Genomic DNA, 20,382 nt, shown 5'->3' with positions numbered 1-20,382 from the left:
ACTCAGAAACTAATCGATAACCTATAAAAGGACACAGAGCTAATAAGCTATAAAAATATTGTTTTATTGAATATATAGTTAAAGACAAATGCACAAAGTGCAGTACAATCCTGGGAGAATTTGTAAAGTACAACAATGTAAAAAGATAAATGACCTGATTGTAAATACTTATGAATAAAACAGAACTGCCGTATGAAATATATATTAAGAGAGTACTCACTATTGGTAAGGGTGCAAATAGTATCAAGAAATGCAAAGTGCAAGTCACTGCTATGTGAGCAGAGAAAAAAAAAAAATATATATATATATATATATATATATATATATATATATATATATATATATATATATACACACACATATATACACACACACACACACACACACCTGTTCAATTAAATTGAACGGATAGTAAAGTGCATGTGCAAATTACAAAAAAGTCACATGAAAAGAAAAAACATAGTAAATGTTTTTGTCAAAAATCAAAGTCCGCAAAAAGGTAAGACAAACAGGCAGATAAAGAAAATATGGTCACGTACCGTGTGTAAAAGTAGTAACAAATCCACAGGAAGACTGCAAGGTGTTGATACTATTTGCACCCTTACCAATAGTGGGTACTCTGTTCATATATATTTCATACGGCAGTTCTGTTTTATTCATAAGTATTTACAATCAGGTCATTTATCTTTTTACATTGTTGTACTTTACAAATTCTCCCAGGATTGTACTGCACATGTACTGTGCATTTGTCTGTCATCTCTTTGTATGTTTTTAACTATATATTCAATAAAACAATATCTTTATAGCTTATTAGCTCTCAGTGTCCTTTTATAGGTTATATAATAGAGTCCGGCAGGGATCCGCCTGCCGCCCGCCAAATATGCCAGGATTCGGTCGGACAAATACAGCTATGGGCACGGTTGTAGTGTAAGGAGGCAAAGATCACCCCCTCACTGATCACGTTATGGCATAGCCTAGAGAAGTCGTACTAGGATAGGAAGTGGAACACAACTTTAAAAAGTATTGTCCATGTGGATATTTAAAGGGGTTGTCCAAGAAATTTGTATTGATGACCTATTTTCAGGATAGGTCATCAATATCAGATCAGCGGGGGTCCAACTCCTCTGACGTTCAGCTGCGCGCCATGCAAGCAGATAAACAATGAAGGAAGGTAAACAATGAATTGAAGGCTGCGCTGGCACGGTGCGCGACCTTCTCTTCAAACAGCTGATCAGCAGGGGTGCCAGGTGTCAGACCCCCACCGATCTGATATTGATGGCCTGAGAATAGGTCATCAATAAAATTTTTAGCAACCTCTTTAAAGGTGTATCCACAGCATATACCATAAATGTCTGAAAGGACAGCTCCGATCTCAAGGACGGGCCCTGTCGTGTGCTGCCATGAATGAAGAGTAGGACACGCATGCACAGTTCTCTCCACTCACTGCTATGGGAGTGCTGAAAATAGACCTATAGCAGTGAAGGGAGAGCAACATGCAAACAGGCCCCATTCTTAAAGGGAACCTGTCACCTGGATTTTGTGTATAGAACTGAGGACATGGGTTGCTAGATCGCCGCTAGCACATCCGCAATACCCAGTCCCCATAGCTCTGTGTGCTTTTATTGTGGAAAAAACACGATTTGATACATATGCAAATTAACCTGAGATGAGTCCTGTATGTGAGATGAGTCAGGGACAGGACTCCTCTCAGGTTAATTTGCATATGTATCAAATCGGGTTTTTTCCACAATAAAGGCACACAGAGCTATGGGGACTGGGTATTGCGGATGTGCTAGCGGCCATCTAGCAACCCATGTCCTCAGCTCTATACCCTAAATCCCGGTGACAGCTTCCCTTTAAGACAGGAGCAGGTCCCAGAGTAAGATCTACACCTATCAGGCATTTATGACATAAGTTTCCACAAATATATGTAACAAGTTCACATCCACATCGCAGAAATAAACTACAGAGCTATATAACTTGTACTGAAATCTGGCTAATACTGGAAAGACGAAAATGCATTCTTTTATAAAAGAAAACGATTTCCCATTGGATCTGTAATGACATGCGATCCTGATCCGTTTCCACTGAAAAGAAAAGAAAATTATGTGAAAATGTAAAACTAGTGAAAGTCTTCACCTCGTCTGCATGATGCACATGGTCCTTTAGAGTTCTGGGACGACGTTCTGGACATTCTCAGAGGCCTACCTAAAATATTAGTGGTAAAAAAGCAAGATGGGAAAACAAGGTGTAGACAAAATAGAAATGGTTGAAGATGAAGGCATACCTTCTAAATGGGAAACTGATCATTCATTTTTATTAGAAAAATGCTAGGACTAGCCACTAGCGTCACAGGTAGGAACATCACTATTTAGTGGTCGTAATATTAGGAGTATAACACCATATATCAGTTTAATACTCCTTTAATGCTTTCTAGGTCTAAAAGAAGATTGAAGAGTTTACCAACATAATGGAGGGCCCACCATTTAGTTTAAATTGCTAGCCTCTGCTCCCACACACAACACTGTGGGTCAGTGGGGGGCACTGGCAGGACAGCTGTTCTGTGCCATAGACACATCCATGAATAATTAGTGAAAAGATTCACAGAAACAAACTCTTACCTATTCCTGACTTCAGACCCCACAGATCTAATACTGATAGCATATCTTGTGAATAGGCCAAAATCCTGGACAAAGCCTATAACTGCATAATATGTTTGAGATATATAGATAGATATATATATATATATATAGCGGGTGCTATGTCAAGGGGATTTCACTGCTTACCCTTGTTTATAATCGGAAAAGGACAGCAACTCCAATAATACCAAAAAAGATTATTTATTGGGACACAGTGAGGCGACGTTTCGGCTCAAAATCCAGAGCCTTTCGCATGCTTGAGAAAGGCTCTGGATTTTGAGCCGAAACGTCGCCTCACTGTGCCACTGTGGCCCAATAAATAATCTTTTTGGGTATTATTGGAGTTGCTGTCCTTTTCCGATTATTATATATATATATATATATATAGTTAAAAGTTTAAAACAACAAAAATGGAAATCTACAAATCCTACCACAAAAAAGAAAGCCGTGACACATCTCCGTCGAAAGAAACAAGAAAAAGTCTCAGGTGTCAAAATATGTCAAAGCTAAACTGTCCATTTTTTTAATTAGTAAAACATAAAATATAAATTTGGTATTGCCGTAATTCTACTGTACAATACAATGTGAAATATATATTTTTTAAAGTTTCTCAATACAACATTTGATGCATTAAATGCTGCCATTAAAAATGCTAGTCCAAAAAAACTAAAATAAACAAAATAAATCCTTCATATAGCTATGTCAATAGAAAAACTTTATGGTTCTTGGAAGGCGGGGGGGAAAAAAGGATAAATTGGCTGTATCCTTAATGGGTACTCCCATCTCAGCCACTGATGGTTGAGATTGGAATACTAGTCATATGCCAGAGATTTCAGATGACAGAAACGTGCGATGCCGCTTCTGTAACTCATAGAGCTGAATGGGAGTTACGGAAAAGGAGTAGCTGCTCAGTTCTGTAACACAAGTGCTACTGAAGTAAGAGCTCACTACATATGCCGTTTCCGTAGCTTCTATTCACTTGTATGGGAGTTACAGACACAGTGTAGCACAGCCCCTTGGCTGTAACTATAACCCCTGCCGCTGCCTACCACGGATATTCCGAATTCAGATATGAATGGCTCAGATGGGAATACAAAGCCTTCGGTAGAGGAGTTAAGCCTCGTTCACACATCAGTGATTGACGGATGTGTGCGGAACATGTTCTCCACGGACAGCACACGTACCCATTCATCTTAATGTGTGAATTCACACATTCATGTTTTAGCACGGTCCATGGGTCTGTCACGGATGCATCACAAAAAAATGGACGCAACACAGATGCCATCCTTGTTTCACGGATTGTTAGGAGGAGAAGCAATGAAAATTAATTTTGAACTGTACAGTGTCCGCGAAACACGGATGACACACGGAGAGCAAAAAAATGGACAAAAGGACCAAATACGGATCCTTCATGGATGAATCACTGACCATCTTTATCACGGATGACATCACGGACACAGATGTGTGAATGAGGCTTTATAAAAACACAGAGCAACATGCCTGATGTCAAACTGTTGAAACACTGTGTGGAACAGTTTAATATCTATGGAAGTTGTATTCATATAATACAAATCATTACTTATATAAATGGATTCAATGGAGCAAAAGGATGTGGTATCAGTAAGGCTACTTTTACACTCGCGTTTTGGGCGAATCAGTCATGGATCTGCAAAAACGGATCCGCTACTATTATACAACCGCATTCATCTATCATGAACGGATCTGTTTGTATTATCTGTAACATAGCCAAGACGGATCCGTCATGAACTCCATTGAAAGTCAATGGGAGACGGATCTGTTTTCTATTGTGCCAGATTGTGTCAGAGAAAACGGATTCGTCCCCATTGACTTACATTGTGTGTCAGAACGGATCCGTTTGGCTCAGTTTCGTCAAGCGGACAGCAAAACGCTGCAGGCAGCGTTTTGGTGTCCGCCTCCAGAGCAGAATGGAGATGGAACCGAGGCAAACTGATGCATTCTGAGCGGATCCTTTTCTATTCAGAATGCATTAGGGCAAAACTGATCCATTTTGGAAGCTTGTGAGAGCCCTGAACGGATCTCACAAACGGAAAGCCAAAACGCGAGTGTGAAAGTAGCCTAACTCCGTCACTTTCGTATGCAAAATATCTCATTAGGTGAAAGAGGATTTCAACAGAAAGCGATTAGTGCTAGTCACCGCGTAAAATCAAAAGGCGACACTTTGTGGAATCAACCCTCAAAGCATTCTAACAAATGATCAGCTGAAGAGACTGTGTAAACCAAAACCTCACCTAACACTTCACGAGTGGCACAAATACGTTATTGTAAGAAGAAACAATCAATTATTCTACAAAGCCCAAGGTGCCAGGGATGCAAACACAAAGACGAAAGAAAGAAGCAAATCTACACAGACTGTCATGTACATAAGGAAGGGTGTCATGAACTCACCAAATGGCTCAATGAACTGATAAAGCTTCTCCCCAATGGCAATGGCTTCCATGTGCTGGCGCAGATAATACAGGATTACCGCCTGGTTATAATAAAGCATGCTGTTTTCCACATCATCTAAGCTGTCCATCTCATCCACAGCCGAATGGACCTACATGCAAAGTTTACAGCGGATTTAACATCTACAGCGAACAATATTCAAATATTACAGAATGTGCACAAAAGGGATCCGTCTTTTTCAGATGCGTTTAGTTGCGGGCCAGTTGTGTGCATGAAGCCTAGAACATGAGAGCAGACTGTTCCTCTTTAATGTGTAGACTGTTCCTCTTTAATGTGTAGATATTCCCCAACCACACACACAAAAAAAAATAAAAGCTAAAAACAGAATTAAGTTTTATATCGATGAAGAGGAATGTATGGCTTACCTCATTCCGCAGCTGATTTAGTGTGTGTTTTAGACTGTCTGTTGTACTCTGGTCACTTTTATAGAATTCAGTAACTGCCATATTCAGCATTATTTTGTAGTCATCTTTGTTAATTTCTTTCAGCTCACCAAGATGCTGAAGACATGCTTCATAGTTTCCGGCCTGGTATACACAAAGCGATTCCAAATCAGAAAGAAAACATTACAGCCATGTATCCAACCTCTCCCTGCACCATGACATAATGGTACACCTGACAGGTAGATGAAGCAGCGTGAATGGGGATCAAAATTCTCTGTGCTGACCCACAGAGCAAAGTTAGTATCATTTTTACAGCATTGTAAAACTTAAATTAAAAAAATATAGCAATAAATCAATAAATGATATGAACCATTGAACTGTGATCTTTAAAAAAAAAAAAAAAAAAAAAATACAACTTGCATGGCTGACAAAAACCACTGTTCCTTTAATGTGTTAAGCAAGCTGGTTGGACGACTATATGGAGCTAAGGGTACCGCGATGCTGGTTGGGGCCAGGATCGCAGAGTAGTGCTGATGATCCCATAGAAATGAATGGGATCGCCACGCAAGTTGTAAGAAATTTAACACTGCTGGATTTGTTGCAACGGGCATGGCGATTCCATTCATTTCTATAGGATCACCGTACTCTGCGATCCTGGCTGGAACAGCTGTCGTGCGTCCAGTGTTGCCGTACCCTTAAGGGTACTTTCACACTAGCGTTATTCTTTTCCGGCATTAAGTTCCATCCTAGGGGCTCAATACCGGAGAAGAACTGATCAGAACTTATCCTAATGCATTCTGAATGGAGAGCAATCCGTTCAGGACGTCTTCTGTTCAGGCTTTTTGCCTTTTCAGGACGGAGATAATACAGCAGCATGCTGCGGTTTTATCTCCATCCAAAATTCCAAAACACTTTTCCCATTGACATGCATTAATCTGGCCCCGAGTGTTTCGGCAAAACGGATACATTTTTGCGGTCTGCGCATGCCGGATCCGTTTTTCCTGATGACACCGGAGAGACGGAGCCGGCATTTCAATGCATTTGTCAGACGTATCAGGATCCTGATCCGTCTGACAAATGCCATCAGTTACCATACGTTTTGACGTATCCGGCAGGCAATGCAGACTGATGTATAGTTTTACGGAAAATATTCAGTAAAACTTAAATCAAAAGCCAGAGGGTGTCTGCTATAAAAAAAAAAAAAAAAAAAAAAAAAAGGAACTTTTATTGATAAGATAGTTAAAATGAACCCAGATCAGAAAAGCTTAAAATAGTTAACCTCATAGATGTTATGACCTATGATGACCAGGGGTATGTGCGGTTTATACAGGGTACACGGCGGCACCCAAACAGCGGAAATGAAAAAAGAACCAATAGTTTCTACTGCAGCCACATGCAGGATTAATGTAGCCCTTGTTTGGCTATCGAGCTTTGCTGTCATATGCAGCATTACAGGAGCCCTTTACACTACTATCTAGTTCACCTAAGGGTAGTAGATGGTTTTTCCTATCCCAATAACCTGATGAGCGAAAAGAGAAACATGTCATGTAGGGAGTAGGTGATGGGGCTTTTCTAGGGCTATCTAGTGCCAGGGTCAGGTTCTCCATGGTTAGGTTTTTTAGGGCCAGCACAACACCCATCCTCTGGACGATTGTAGGGTCAGGCATTTATCTATTACCTGTACTCATTTGACCCTATACAAGTTCTGGTTGATGCCTGATGGACCCCCAAATTGAAGAAGGGCACACCAGGCATGTGCAGTGTATGTTGGAATCACTGCTACAGGAGTTCCCAAAACAGCTGAGCAAGCGGTTGGCAATTTTCCGAACTCTCATAGCGGGGAACCTAGGGTGGCCGCAAATGCACAGTGCACTCTCCTTCACTTCCGGGGGGCTGTTCTGGAAATAGAAGCAGGTTCCACCTCTGGGACCTGCATCTATCTGACAATGATGGCATATCCTAGCAATATACCATCAATGTCGGAGATGGGAGAACCCCTTTGAGTTAACACCCATGGAAGTAGCAGTCAAACAGTAAACACAACCTCAAGCACCAGGATGAGGAAAATATTTGGAGGTATCCGTAGCACAAATGTTAACAGATTTTGAGTGACACAACATTGTCAGCTAGCCTATGCACTAAAATACATCAAATAGATTACCGTGAAAGCCTGGAAGGAGCACCTGGACAGCTCTTTTTCTTGGTCAGAGATACCGGAGCAGTTGGCAGAACCTTCGTTCTTTTCTGTGCCCTGTTCTAAAGAAAGAACCAAGAGATCAACAAGTTACAACTATGATCCTTCTCAAAGGGCAAAATGTGCAACATTCGGCTCAGAATTCTAATGCGATCCACTAAATATAAACCTGACCATGGAGGATCCAAAATAATTATATCCAATGTAAACGATAACTCAGATCAGGAGCAATCGTTTCTCCCCCATTCACTTTGTCTGTTTAACAGGCCAAAGCAAACAAGCGCCGATTGACATGTTTATCATTGATCGGCGCTCGTCCAGCCTGAACATCAGGTCACATTGGGCCCTTACTTACCTCCTGCTTTATCTGCTGCCATTCTTCACCGATTCCAGATTAACAGCTCGTACTTGACGCAATCTCTGAATTCTGCTTTGCTGAGAATTATATTTTTCCTTCCTGGAAATTGAAGATAAAACAATAAGAAGCGACACTTACACTATGTTTAATTTAACAGAGAGAAGCTCCATCACCCATGTTGTAGCATCTCAAGCCACGCCCCTTGCCCCAAAGCCACGCCCCCTTGTCCCAAGTCCCGCCCCCTTGTCCCAAGTCCCGCCCGCTTTGCTAAGGCTACTGAATTCTTCATGTTGGTGGATTTGCTGTCAATCGGTTGGAGTGCACCAAGGTTTCGTCCATGCGCAGTCTCATTAGCGAATCGGCCCCTTTGTGTTTTCATGATTTCTGCTTGCTGTCAGTGGGTGGAAATATTCATTTACACCTAGTACTCAAACCAATGTAGATGTAAGGCTCTGCTCCTATCCACATTGAGCGTTCCTATGACTGAGCAGAAAGACAAAATTCCAATCCAAACACAGAAAGGAACAAAAAAGCAGAAGCTAGTACAGATGCGTCACGTCAGAGCCCACCGACTACTACTAGGTCTGCAGATCGGAGAGCTTTTTGTTCATCACTCACTTACAGAATCTGAGATGGAGGATCCACGTGGAATCTCCAATGCAAATGTAACCACAGCATAATATCCTAAAAGCTGAGGGTTTGCTACAGAGTAGAACATCTAGTCTAGCCTGTTCTCTTGTGACCAAACAGCCTGGTCACCAGACTGATACGGCTACTTTCACAATTGCGGCAGAGGATTCCGGCAGGCAGTTCCATCGCCGGCAATCTGGACGCAAACGGATGCGGATCCGTCTCACAAATGCATTGCAATACCGGATCCGTCTTTCCGATTGTCATCCGGAAAAACGGATCCGGCATTTATTTATTTTTCCACAGATTTAGGGCTCATTCAGACGACCGTATGCTGTCCGCAAAAATACAGATCCGTTTTTTGGCGAACAGTTCAGCATGTCCGTAAAAAAACGGATAGCATTCAGTATTTTTGCGGACCCATAGACTTCAATAGGGCCATGTCCTGATTTTCCCCCGACAAGTATAGGACATGTTTCATTTGTTTTGCGGAACCGTGGAATAGAATAGGGCCCCATAAAAGTGAATGGGTCAGCATTTAATCTGCAAAAAAACTGATCAGCATTTTTGCGGATCGCATACGGCCGTCTGAATGAGCCCGTAATGGTCTGTGCATGCGCGGGCGGAAAGAACGGATTCGTTTTGCAGGAACACTTGAGGCGGGATCTTGCATTAATTCATTTCAATGGAAATTAATGCGGTATCCGGCATTTCGGCAAGTGTTCAGGATTTTGGGCCAAAAACCGTACAGTGACTGAACTGAAGACATCCTGATTACTCTCCATTCAGAATGCATTAGGATAAAACTGAATAGTTCTTTTCCAGTATTGAGCCCCTAGGACAGAACTCAGTGCTGGAAAAGAAAAACGCTAGTGTGAAAGTACCCTACATCTGATATACAGAGTCAGTCACAATATTAAAGGGGTATCCCAGTTAATTAACTTAATTTTTGGCTGCAGGCTGCAACCCAACCAGACCCCATACCTATACATAAACCAGAGCTTCAATTTACCTTGCAATCCATTTGTCTAGCTCCTGTGTGAGCCTGCAACACAGAGTATCATGGCGACTGATCTTCCCTCACAAAACTACAATCCCCACAATGCCGAGCTTTCCTACTGTAAGTGTGGATGTTTACTGATTGGCTGCCTGATATACCGTCCGGTCACGCCCTGAGCACACTGACACACCCTTTGTTTCATAAGACATTTAGCTAGAGAATTGATAGCAGCACACTGAGCATGCTCGACCTAACAAAGGCTCAGAACTACAGGTCGATGCCATGTAATTTATCAGGAAACACAGTGGGTGGCAGAGGAAGAAAACTACTCTTATAACTACTGAACGGTAAATATGTGAAACTGACATATATATATTAGGTAATTATTGATGATGAATTAGTCTAAAACATAAGTTATATTTATGGTTACCGGAGTACCCCTTTAATCATCACCAGCTAATATCCAGAGTAACCGCCGTGTACAGCACGGACAGCTGGGAGTGACTCCGTAAGGTCCTGGTCGGTCGTCACAGGTATGGGGGGCCATGCTGCCTGCAGTGCATTCCACAGCTGCTGGAGGGTGCGTGGGGGAGGATCCATAGAGCGAACACAACGATTGAGGTCCCACAGATGGTCAATTGGGTTGAAGTCTGGGGAATTAGGGGGTAAGAGTAGTACTCGGAAGTCTTGACCATGCTCTTCAAACCAATGTCGGACATTTTCAGCTCTGTGACATGTCGCATTGTGTTGCTGGAAGATCCACCCCAGGGAAGACAATCAGCATGTATATATGTATTTATTATCTTTAATTCACCAATTCACAGTGGTAGTTGGGCAACATCTTGTCCTATTATTATTTTGGACACCCGGTTATCAAAGGGTGTTTATATTTATGCTTTTTAGCCGTAAATTAATAAAAGCTATTTTTTTTAAAAACGGGTCCATTTCCAGGCTAAATATTCACATATACGGACACTTGTACTAATCGTATACCTTATTCTACTTTAATTCATCAGCATGTATAGCCCTACATGATGCGAAAGGATTGATTCATACCCCAATCCGGTTTAGAGTGCCTTCCACAAGGATGAGTGGCCCAGACAGTGCCACAAAAACATTCCCCAGACCATAACGCTGCCACCACCAGCTTGTGTTCTTCTAGCAATGATTGCAGGGGGTTTGCTCTGATGTTTATTGCCTGACAAGCCAACATCCATCTGTTTGATGAAGCAGAAAACGTGACTCGTCGGAGAAGGCGACCCTCTGCCAATCAGCGGAGGTCCAATTCTAATACTGCTGTGAAAATTGAAGCCTTTTCTGCCGATGCAACTTCGTTAGCAGAGGTGCAAGCGACCATACTTCTGCTTTGGAGCCCCATACGCAGTGGAGTTTGCTGAACTGTTATCTTACACGTCTGGTAGCCCCCAGTTTATTTGGCTGCGAGTTGCTCCACTCAAGAGCGTTGGTCTGCCCTAGTGCACCTCATAGCTGGCGTTCACCTCTCACACGAATGGCACGTGGCGCTCCACAGTTTTCATGTCGCTTATTCTCAATGGTGCCATTTCTTCCCTCATGATACACTTTCACCACAGCACCACGAGAACAGTTCACAAACTGAGCAGTTTCAGAAATCCTGCCTTGGCCCGAAAACCAATAATCATTCCTTTTTGCCACTCCGATAAATCTCCCCTTTTACCCATCACAGCAACGAGGGACGTGTGTGCAGACAGCCTACAGCACACCTAATATACCCACCAAACCAGATAACCACACGTGACTTCCTTCATGAGTTAAGCTCTTCTGAAGTCAAAAGTAGGAAGTGGTCAGAATAATGTGACTGTACGGTGTAGAATACCAATGTATTGTAGATTTGTACAGTCTTAAAGGGTTGTCCAGTGTCACATAGTGATGGCCTATCAATATCAGATCGACACCCAGCACCCCCGCCAATCGACTGTATGAGGAGACGGCGATCAGTGCGCACGTGCCATCCCTGTCTCGCTTCCTGCTCGCTGCCGCTTTGCCAGAGACATACAGCAGGGGACAGGAAGAGAGATGGCACGTGCGCACTGTCGACTCATACAGCTGAATGGCAGGGGTTTCGGACCTGAGGATAGATCATCAATAGTAAAAGTGTGGAGAACCCCTTTAAAGTGAATGGGGACGGAGGAGCTGTAATTACACTGATTGCTGCTGCACTGTCGATAGCGAGGAGGTAAACAGTGAAGAGAACGCAGCGCTCATATGAACGCGGTGTTCCCTTCGTACAGATGATCGGTCAGAGGTGCTGGAGTCAGACCCCCATGATCTGACACTGACGACCTATCTCGAGGATAGGCCATAAATATGGGAAGCCGGACAACCGTAGACCTTGGGCTCTGCTCTCATCTGCGTTGGGTGTTCCTATGGCTGAACAGGATAATACAATTCCCAAAGCAGAGAGGAAGAGAAACTTTTACAGGGATCCAGCAACCTCCGACACTCCAGCTGTTCAGAAACTACAACTCCCAGAATCCTCCTTCCACTTCTATGGGAGTGAATGTGCATGCTGGGGGTTGTAGTTTCACAGAAGCTGCTGTGCTGGAGGTGGCTGATCCCTGGACTATTATGAGGTCTGACAGTTTTCTGTCATGCTGTGCCTCATTTTACGGAAGAAACAGCGCGCCATTGTGCACTAGCCTGTCTGTCATTTTCTATGATAGCCACAGCCTAATATTCGCTACCATGTACAGTATCTAGTCTAGGCTGACACATCTGATAGTAGGTGGCAGATCCCAGCTGTAGAAAGTTACCAGGTCTGTAGTCTGTCCATTTGTTATTTCTATACACTGACAGCCGGCAGAGTTATAGGAACGCCATTAGAAAGTTTAATAACTTTTCATGACCCGATCACAGATCAGTTCATGGAAAAAAGAATTCAGAGGGAACATCCCCTTTAAGACGTGAGTGACAGGACTGCGGAGCGGCTCGGTGCCCCTACTGGCACAGAGGTTACAGGGCACTCAGTGCCACCAGCCCAGAGGCTGCCCGATCTCCTCCACCACCACCACCACCCGGCCATGGAGACACACAGCTGCTGTCACCGTTACAGCTGCACTAACGAGAGACCTGACACAACGCCCACTGCTGGGTGACCCGCCCTCGGGCGCACCCTCCTCTGGTCCGCCACACTCGTACACTACAAGCGCTGTTTATCTGCCCAACCGACAAAGTATCCATAACCTACCAGAGAGACAACCCGCCGAGCTGCCCACAGCTGAGACTCCGCGCCTGCGCCCTGTTTTTCCTCTTGCTCACGTCGAAATGCTGCGTTTCCGGCGCGCGGACGTCACTTCCGTGCGCCCGGCGGTTGGATTGTGCGTAGGGTTATTTTGGTAGCCATCTTTGTGAAGACCATCTGTGCAGGGCGCGCTCTTGGTGGCAGTAACTGAAAGTCTACCAAATCATGGCGGCTGTTATTCGACAGACCTCCAAAGTGTCCCTCTTTTTGGAGGGACAGTCACTACTTTTGACACAAGTCCCTCTGTCCCTACTTTTTTTTTATCTGAGGGGCAGATTTGCATCATTACATTTACAATATTGATCCAGAAAGTGCTTGGCTGGGTCCTATATGCATATCAGAACCTGCCTTGTATATTAGTTCATTATTTGATGCAATTTAGATTTTAGAAATTTCAATATTCAGCTAACATTTGCACTATTTTGTAAAATAAAACTGTTAAAGTGTATAGACAAGCAGGGAAAATGAATTCTTCACACCATGAACCATAAGTGTCGCTCTCTTAGACCTTTTAAAAAGTTGGGAGGTGTCCTGGATATATTGGGGAATAATTATTAAAACCAACCAAGAGCTCTCAGAAAGAAATAGAGCTACAAGAAGACTGGTTGATTAGATATGACTCCATGTTTGCCTTGCACTGGTTTTGACTCCCCCTCCCATTGATTTCACACCCCTGTTGTCACCACTAGGGGGCCTAGTTTGTAATTCTACATAATGATGCAATGAGCGAGGTGTAGCTGCAGTCGTAGTATTGGTTCTCTTCTGTGGTCTTCCATTCCCCAGCCTGTGAACTCTCAGATGGAAGTGGTGACATGCACTGCTTCAGCCAATTACTGACCTCAGGGGTGAAGTGTCCCCCAAGTGATACATCACAACTGGGTCATGTGCCACCTGCAGACACGTCACTTCTGAGGCCAGTGATTGGCTGCAGCAGTGCACATAACCCCATCCATCTGCAGTTTTACAAATGGAAGCTGAAACGGGCGAGGTGCAGATGAGTATGATTTTTTTTAATCAGGTAAAGAACGCTGATGCCAACAGGTTCCACTATAACCCCTTACCCCTTTTATTCTTTATTTTTTCTTCACTGCCTTCCAAGGGCAGTGTTTTTAAGACATATGAGGGCTTTAAGTTGTACTTTCTAATGGCACCATTTCTTATTACATACAATGTGTTGGGAAGCTGAAACAAAATTATGAAATGGGGGGGAAAAACTCCATTGCACCAATCTGCAAGTCTCAATACAGGTCCTATTCCTGTCAGTAAAAAAAAAATGTTTGCATTGCTATATCCTGGCACCATAAATTTTGATTTATTTTTTTAAAACATCTCTTATTGAAGTGAAAGGAACCATACAATAAGCATGCCAGCTACTTGTCATACATGATATAGGGCATTATATGCGGGTTGTACAGACAAATATCACTGCATAATTCCCCACTCATTTTTTACAGTAAATTTACCACCACCTCTCACCCCCCCCCCCCCTACCCCCTCCCCCCCTCCCAACGCCCCCCAACCCAGAAACACTAGTCTGGTCACTGTATGCCACTTTAAAGAATGCTCATCACGCCATGAGCCAGAAGGTCACCCATGGTACATTATGTTTCCAGCTTCCCCAATCTGTTTGCAAGTTGCGCTTCCAGGTACCATTTAGTCAGCTTGAATGGGGCCATCAGCTCTCTGATTTCGCAAAAGGACAAAAACTCCTCTACAAAACCCTTCCATTTTTTAATGAATTTCCCAACCAGCTGTTCTTTGTCTTGTTCCACCTCTAGCCTTTCCAAATAGAGGACATTCTTCATCGTCCCAACCACCTCGTCCCATGACGGCACTTCCACTCCCAACCAGTGTCGTAAAAGAGACTTTTTCACTGACATCAACAAAAGATGTACCCCTCCCTTATTAAGCACTGCCCCTAATTCTTCCTCCTGATTTTTTGGTATATAGTGGAAGATACACTGTTGGGGCGTTAATCCCACTATCTCTCCCCAGACCTTTTCTATCGTCGTTATTGCTTGTTGCCACAGCGGTCGTATTTTTGGACACTCCCATATAGCATGCAGGAGTCCAGCCCTTGGGAGATCACACTTAGGGCATTCTCGTAGATAATGGGCGGGTGCATCTCGATACGATAGATTAAAGGCATAAGTCGCCCTATGCATAAGTCTTAGTTGCGATTCTCTCCACTGTTCATTATATGTTGCCCGCCGCACCAATTCGAGACCCTCCCTCATTTTTTTCCCCATGTTTTGGTCTGACAGTTCCCTTTCCCATAGTTTATATGCCCCCTTAACTAGGCCTATCGTCTGGATATTATGGAGTTTTTGGTGTAGGTCTGATAGAGACATAGGAGAGCCATCTCTGCCTAGCAAAGCTGCAAACCATACCAACCTTTCAGAGTCAACCAATGTGCTTGCCTGTGCTTTGCAATAGCTTCTGACTTGCTGGTAGGGGAGATAATGTGTGTCTTGAAGGGCATATTTTTCATTCACCTGATCCCATGACAGCCATTGGATACTGTCATGCTTTAACAGGTCACTGAGCCTCATAATGTTTTTGTTTTTCCATACCTGGAATAAGCAAATATTTTTTTATATTTACAGCTACGGATCTGTGTTAGGGGCCATTTACACTGCATTTTTTTGCAGACAGAATTTGGTGTGGAATCCAAGCTAAAAGGCTTCCGGCTGGGTTTCCAATGGGAGGTCTTCATGCCGTTCATGTGGCAACCGCACCAATAATTATGTTTTTGTTTAGCTTTATTTGTAAAATTGGGAAATGGCTGTGATTTGAATTTTTTTTATTTTTTTATTATTAGACTGTTTATAAGATAGACAACAATAGTTTAGTATCGCAGTCAATGTTAATAGCGCTATGCTCCTGTTAAGCCCTGTTTGCTGTCTTAAAGGGGTTATTCCAAAAGTTTTTTGTTTTTTTTTACTAATGAGCTATCCTCTATCACAAGCACTGCTGCCTTCTCAAACAGATGATCATCGGGGCTCCCGTTGTAAGACCCCACCAGAGGATAGGTTATCAGTAAAAAAAAAAAAAAACTGTTGGAAAACCTTAAGGCTAATTTCACACAAATGTATTTGGCCTAGAAAGCAGACTACCTGTGGTGACTGCATTTCCCAAACTAAACCCTGCTCCTGTGACCTGAACTCGCATTATAATGATTTATGATGCCGTCAGTTCCTGCTTGACTGTGGGTCTGCTGTACTGTACTCACGTCATTTGGGCAGGAACTGACAGCATCATGAGTCATTATGATGCTGTGAGTTCACTTCACAGGAGCAATGTTCAGTTCAGGAAACGCAGCCACCACATGGAGTGTGTTTCCAGGACTGAACACACTCCTGTGAAATTCCTCAGGTTTGTAAGTCTGTTGGTGTTTGCAAGACCTGGTCTTCAGGTTTCCAAATCTAGTCCATCCAGGCTCGGACTGGTCCACAGGGAAATCCCCCAGTGGGCCCCTGAGAATGGTGGGTCCCCTGCCCACCAACACAGCATCTCAAATAACCTATATCAATATTAAAAACTGGGCAGACTATTAAGTTTATTATTATAGACGCACCGGAAGGTTAAGATGGCCTCTAGGAATAGAGGCAGGCCAGCCAGTATCCTCTCTTCCCTGGGACCCACCTTTTGAAGTTGTTGCAGATAGAGTTGTTGCGATACCAAATTTTTGATTCGGTTTCGATACCATGAAAAAATATTGCGATACTTGATACCACGCGAAAAAAAATAAACCAAAAAAGCCACGTGCATTCCGCATTTTAAAAAATTGCGAATCGTGCAGTTTCTATTTATTGTTTCTGTTCCAGTGTTCACCACATAATTTTTTTTTTATATTTTAATAGTTTGGACTTTTCTGACGTGGTGATATGTAATATGTTTATTTATTATTTATACATTTTATATGTGAAAATGGGAAAGGGGGTGATTCATACTTAATATTTTGTTTTGTTTTTTAACAAAATATTATTGCAAGAAAATTTAGACTAAAACCTTCAGAATCAGAGGTGCATATCCATGAAGCAAACATAATTACAAAAAAGAAAATGCACACCATTATATATGCAAACAATAGAGCTAAGAAATGGGGGTCATTCTAGATAAAAGTGGTACAATACCGACTATAAATGAGTATGAATGAGTAATGGAAGCTCTTAGTGCACATACGTGTTGGGTCCATCTACCAGGCATCAAGGTGGCTTCCGCAGATGGGTCCCTGTCACTAAAGATACTGCCTCACTTTGGACTTACTAAAGCCTCCAATATTCAGGGCTGTGTAGGAACCAGCTACAAAAGTACTCTGCTCAGAAGTCCCAGGTAGATGGGCGTGTCCAGGCTAAAAGGGGTGCCACCCCCTATATATTGCAAGAAAATTTAGACTAAAACCTTCAGAATCACAGGTGCATATCCATGAAGCAAACATAGTTACAAAAAACAAAATGGCTGCACACCATTATATATGCAAACAATAGAGCTAAGAAATGGGGGTCATTCTAGATAAAAGTGGTACAATACCGACTATAAATGAGTATGAATGAGTAATGGAAGCTCTTAGCGCACATACGTGTCGGATCCACCTACCAGGCGTCAAGGTGGCTTCCGCAGATGGGTCCCTATCACTAAAGATACTGTGTGATTCTGAAGGTTTTAGTCTAAATTTTCTTGCAATATATTGGGGGTGGCACCCCTTTTAGACTGGACACGCCCATCTACCTGGGACTTCTGAGCAGAGTACTACACAGCCCTGAATATTGGAGGCTTTAGTAAGTCCAAAGTGAGGCAGTATCTTTAGTGATAGGGACCTATCTGCGGAAGCCACCTTGACGCCTGGTAGCGCTCAGAGCTTCCATTACTCATTCATACTCATTTATAGTCGGTATTGTACCACTTTTATCTAGAATGACCCCCATTTCTTAGCTCTATTGTTTGCATATATAATGGTGTGCAGCCATTTTGTTTTTTGTATTTACCCCCTTAGGGACTAGAACCTGGGATTTTTTTCATCCCTTGTCCTATTCACCCTGATAGATCTCCATCAGGGTGAATAGGACCTCACACAATCCCTGGTGCTCTGTGCTTTGTGCACACAGCATCAGGGATGTCACCATGGCAGCCAGGGCTTCAATTGCGTCCTGGCTGCCATGGTAACCGATCGGAGCCCCAGGATTACACTGCTGGGGCTCCGATCAGAAGCTGCCAGTGCCACCAATGAGGGGGAGGGGAGAGGGCCCTGAGGCCACTGCCACCAATGATTTTAATACTGGGGGGGTTGAGAGGGGCCGGCGCACTATGCCACCAATGATTTTAATGGGGTGAGGGATTGAGGGGGGGGAGGGCGGGTGAGGGATTGAGGGGGGGAGGGCGCACTGCGCCACCAATGATAATTATCCCTTAATACAGGAGGTGGGTACTGGCAGATCAGCTGCAGTTAACCCCTCAGGTGCCTGATTCTGCTACCGGCACCTGCCTCCTGTATTATGTGGAGCAATGGGGAATAATTTTAGTATACCGAAGGTTATAAGACAGCCAAAGCATTGGTAAAGGAAAGAGGAGGTAAGGAGGGTCTGAAGAATGTGGATAGAGTGTTAGAGAAGGCAGGGATGAAGTATGGGAATCTTAACATAGAAGTCTAGGAAAGATTCAGTAGGACACATTGTGGTTGAATAAAGGATCATGGATGTGAAGAAGTGGTTGATATATGGATAAAAGTAGCTTGTGAGGTTGAAACTGAGGGATGTAGAGGAGAAGTTGTGCAAGGTAGATTGTTGTATACTAAACAACAAAAATGTGAGAAAACTGGAGATACGCCGCCTACATACCCCTGGCCTGTGCCTCTACTAGAGAGTTCAGGAGTGGGCCATAGGGATGGACGTGTAATGTCTGTGGAAATCAGAACCCAGACTGGACTCACACTTGTAAGGTTTGTGGGGCACGTCGACTCCAGAAACCAGCAGGCATTTATCCTGTATTGACTAAGACTAGAATCCTACCTGCTCAGACACCAAAAACAGATGCCACGGACCCATCCGCCCCTATGGCTCACAAAGCCCCAGGACCGTCAGGACAGTATGGTTACTGTGACAGAATATCACCCTTGGAGCCCTAAAGACCAATTAGGACAGTTGACTATACTCCTAGACCCCCTGATGAGACCAATGCCCACTGCCAGGATGTTACAACAGATTCAGTTGCTGAAACCAGAGGAATTACAGTAACAGGTTGTGGACCCTTTCCTGACTGAACATAGGAGGGCTTTTGACAATTTGTCTCTAGAGGACTGGGAGAAAACTTTACCATCAGGGGCAGAGTTTGTCTGAGTTTTCAAGGAATGGGCAAAGGGAAACGAAGATGAGAGTTCCAGGAGTCTAAAAGATGTAGACAGTAGAGACATATGCAGCTGGACTGCGGACCATTTGGACTGACATGGGTTGGGATCAAACTAGACCAAGGAGTGAGAAATTGTTGACATCAGCATTTATGGAAGGCTTGAGACCTGCCAAGTCAAGCCAAGTTAAAAGCCTGTAAACCTGAATGGCGAGTCACTCCACTGCCACAATTGATTGCTGCTGCAAAAGGTTTAGAACTGGACATGAAAAAGAATTCAGGGGCTGCAGTCAAATATGTCAATCAGGGCCAAGGACAGCAACAAACATCCCGTAGAGATTTCAGATTCCACTGCAATTTTTACCCCCTGCTAGGAAATAGGCAACCCCGTGCCGGTACTGCTTTCAAAAACTGAAGAAAAGGGCCCTCAACTTACATAATTACATAGTTTATTTGGTTGAAAAAAGACATCAAGTTTAACCAAGGGGTAGGTGGGGACGCGAATACCAGAAGGAAGTGAAACTCAGATTTCTACACGTTTTCATAAGCATGAACACGTTAAGGACCCAGGACGAGAATGCTCTGGCCTTAAATGAAAACAATTACTGGAGTCGGAGAGGTATAACTATGGTGTCACACATTTGCACAATAGGTAAACTAAAATTTATATCGGAAGTATTTTATGACACACCAATCACGGCGTTAAATAGTTTTAGATATGCGCAACTTAAGCGCGCTTTTGAACACACGAGCAATAACATTTTCCATTCAACCGGCATGCAATCACTTTTAGATTTTTGCTATACGGCATTTGGCAATAAAATGAAAGTCTCACAAATATATGCCAGATTACAAAAGGAAATAGCTACGGTCACTAAATTCAAAAGTATGGGAAGCGGACTTAGGGACACGTAATTCACTTCAGTGGGGAGAAGTATATCAAAATATTAAAAAGCCTCCCTCTCCAGTCAGCATCGGTTGATACAGTTTAAAATTGTTCATCGGCCATACTATACTCCGGCGCTCCTTTCTAAAATGTACAAAAATAAATCTGTTGTCTGAGGTGTCT

General features: G+C 43.3%; 1 protein-coding gene across 2 annotated transcripts in view; it reads right to left on the bottom strand.

The window, feature by feature from the left end:
* Positions 1–13,002, bottom strand: part of CNOT10 (CCR4-NOT transcription complex subunit 10) — an 81,163-nt gene extending 68,161 nt beyond the window's left edge. The window contains exons 1-6 of one of the 2 annotated variants that reach the window (XM_044293940.1): positions 12,918–13,002; positions 8,059–8,160; positions 7,671–7,765; positions 5,492–5,653; positions 5,067–5,217; positions 2,140–2,208 (exon numbers count right to left, since the gene is read on the bottom strand). In XM_044293940.1, coding sequence (XP_044149875.1) covers positions 2,140–2,208; positions 5,067–5,217; positions 5,492–5,653; positions 7,671–7,765; positions 8,059–8,080 — 499 coding nt within the window. In that variant the 5' untranslated portion in view covers positions 8,081–8,160; positions 12,918–13,002. The remainder of the gene's footprint in view (positions 1–2,139; positions 2,209–5,066; positions 5,218–5,491; positions 5,654–7,670; positions 7,766–8,058; positions 8,161–12,917) is intronic. The other variant, XM_044293941.1, reaches the window with a different exon arrangement.
* Positions 13,003–20,382: the final 7,380 nt, after the last annotated feature.

The sequence above is a fragment of the Bufo gargarizans genome, chromosome 5, assembly GCF_014858855.1.
Source record: "Bufo gargarizans isolate SCDJY-AF-19 chromosome 5, ASM1485885v1, whole genome shotgun sequence".
Classification (NCBI taxonomy): domain Eukaryota; kingdom Metazoa; phylum Chordata; class Amphibia; order Anura; family Bufonidae; genus Bufo; species Bufo gargarizans.
Note: the sequence above shows the minus strand (reverse complement) of the source record. Positions and strands in the feature narration are given on the sequence as shown.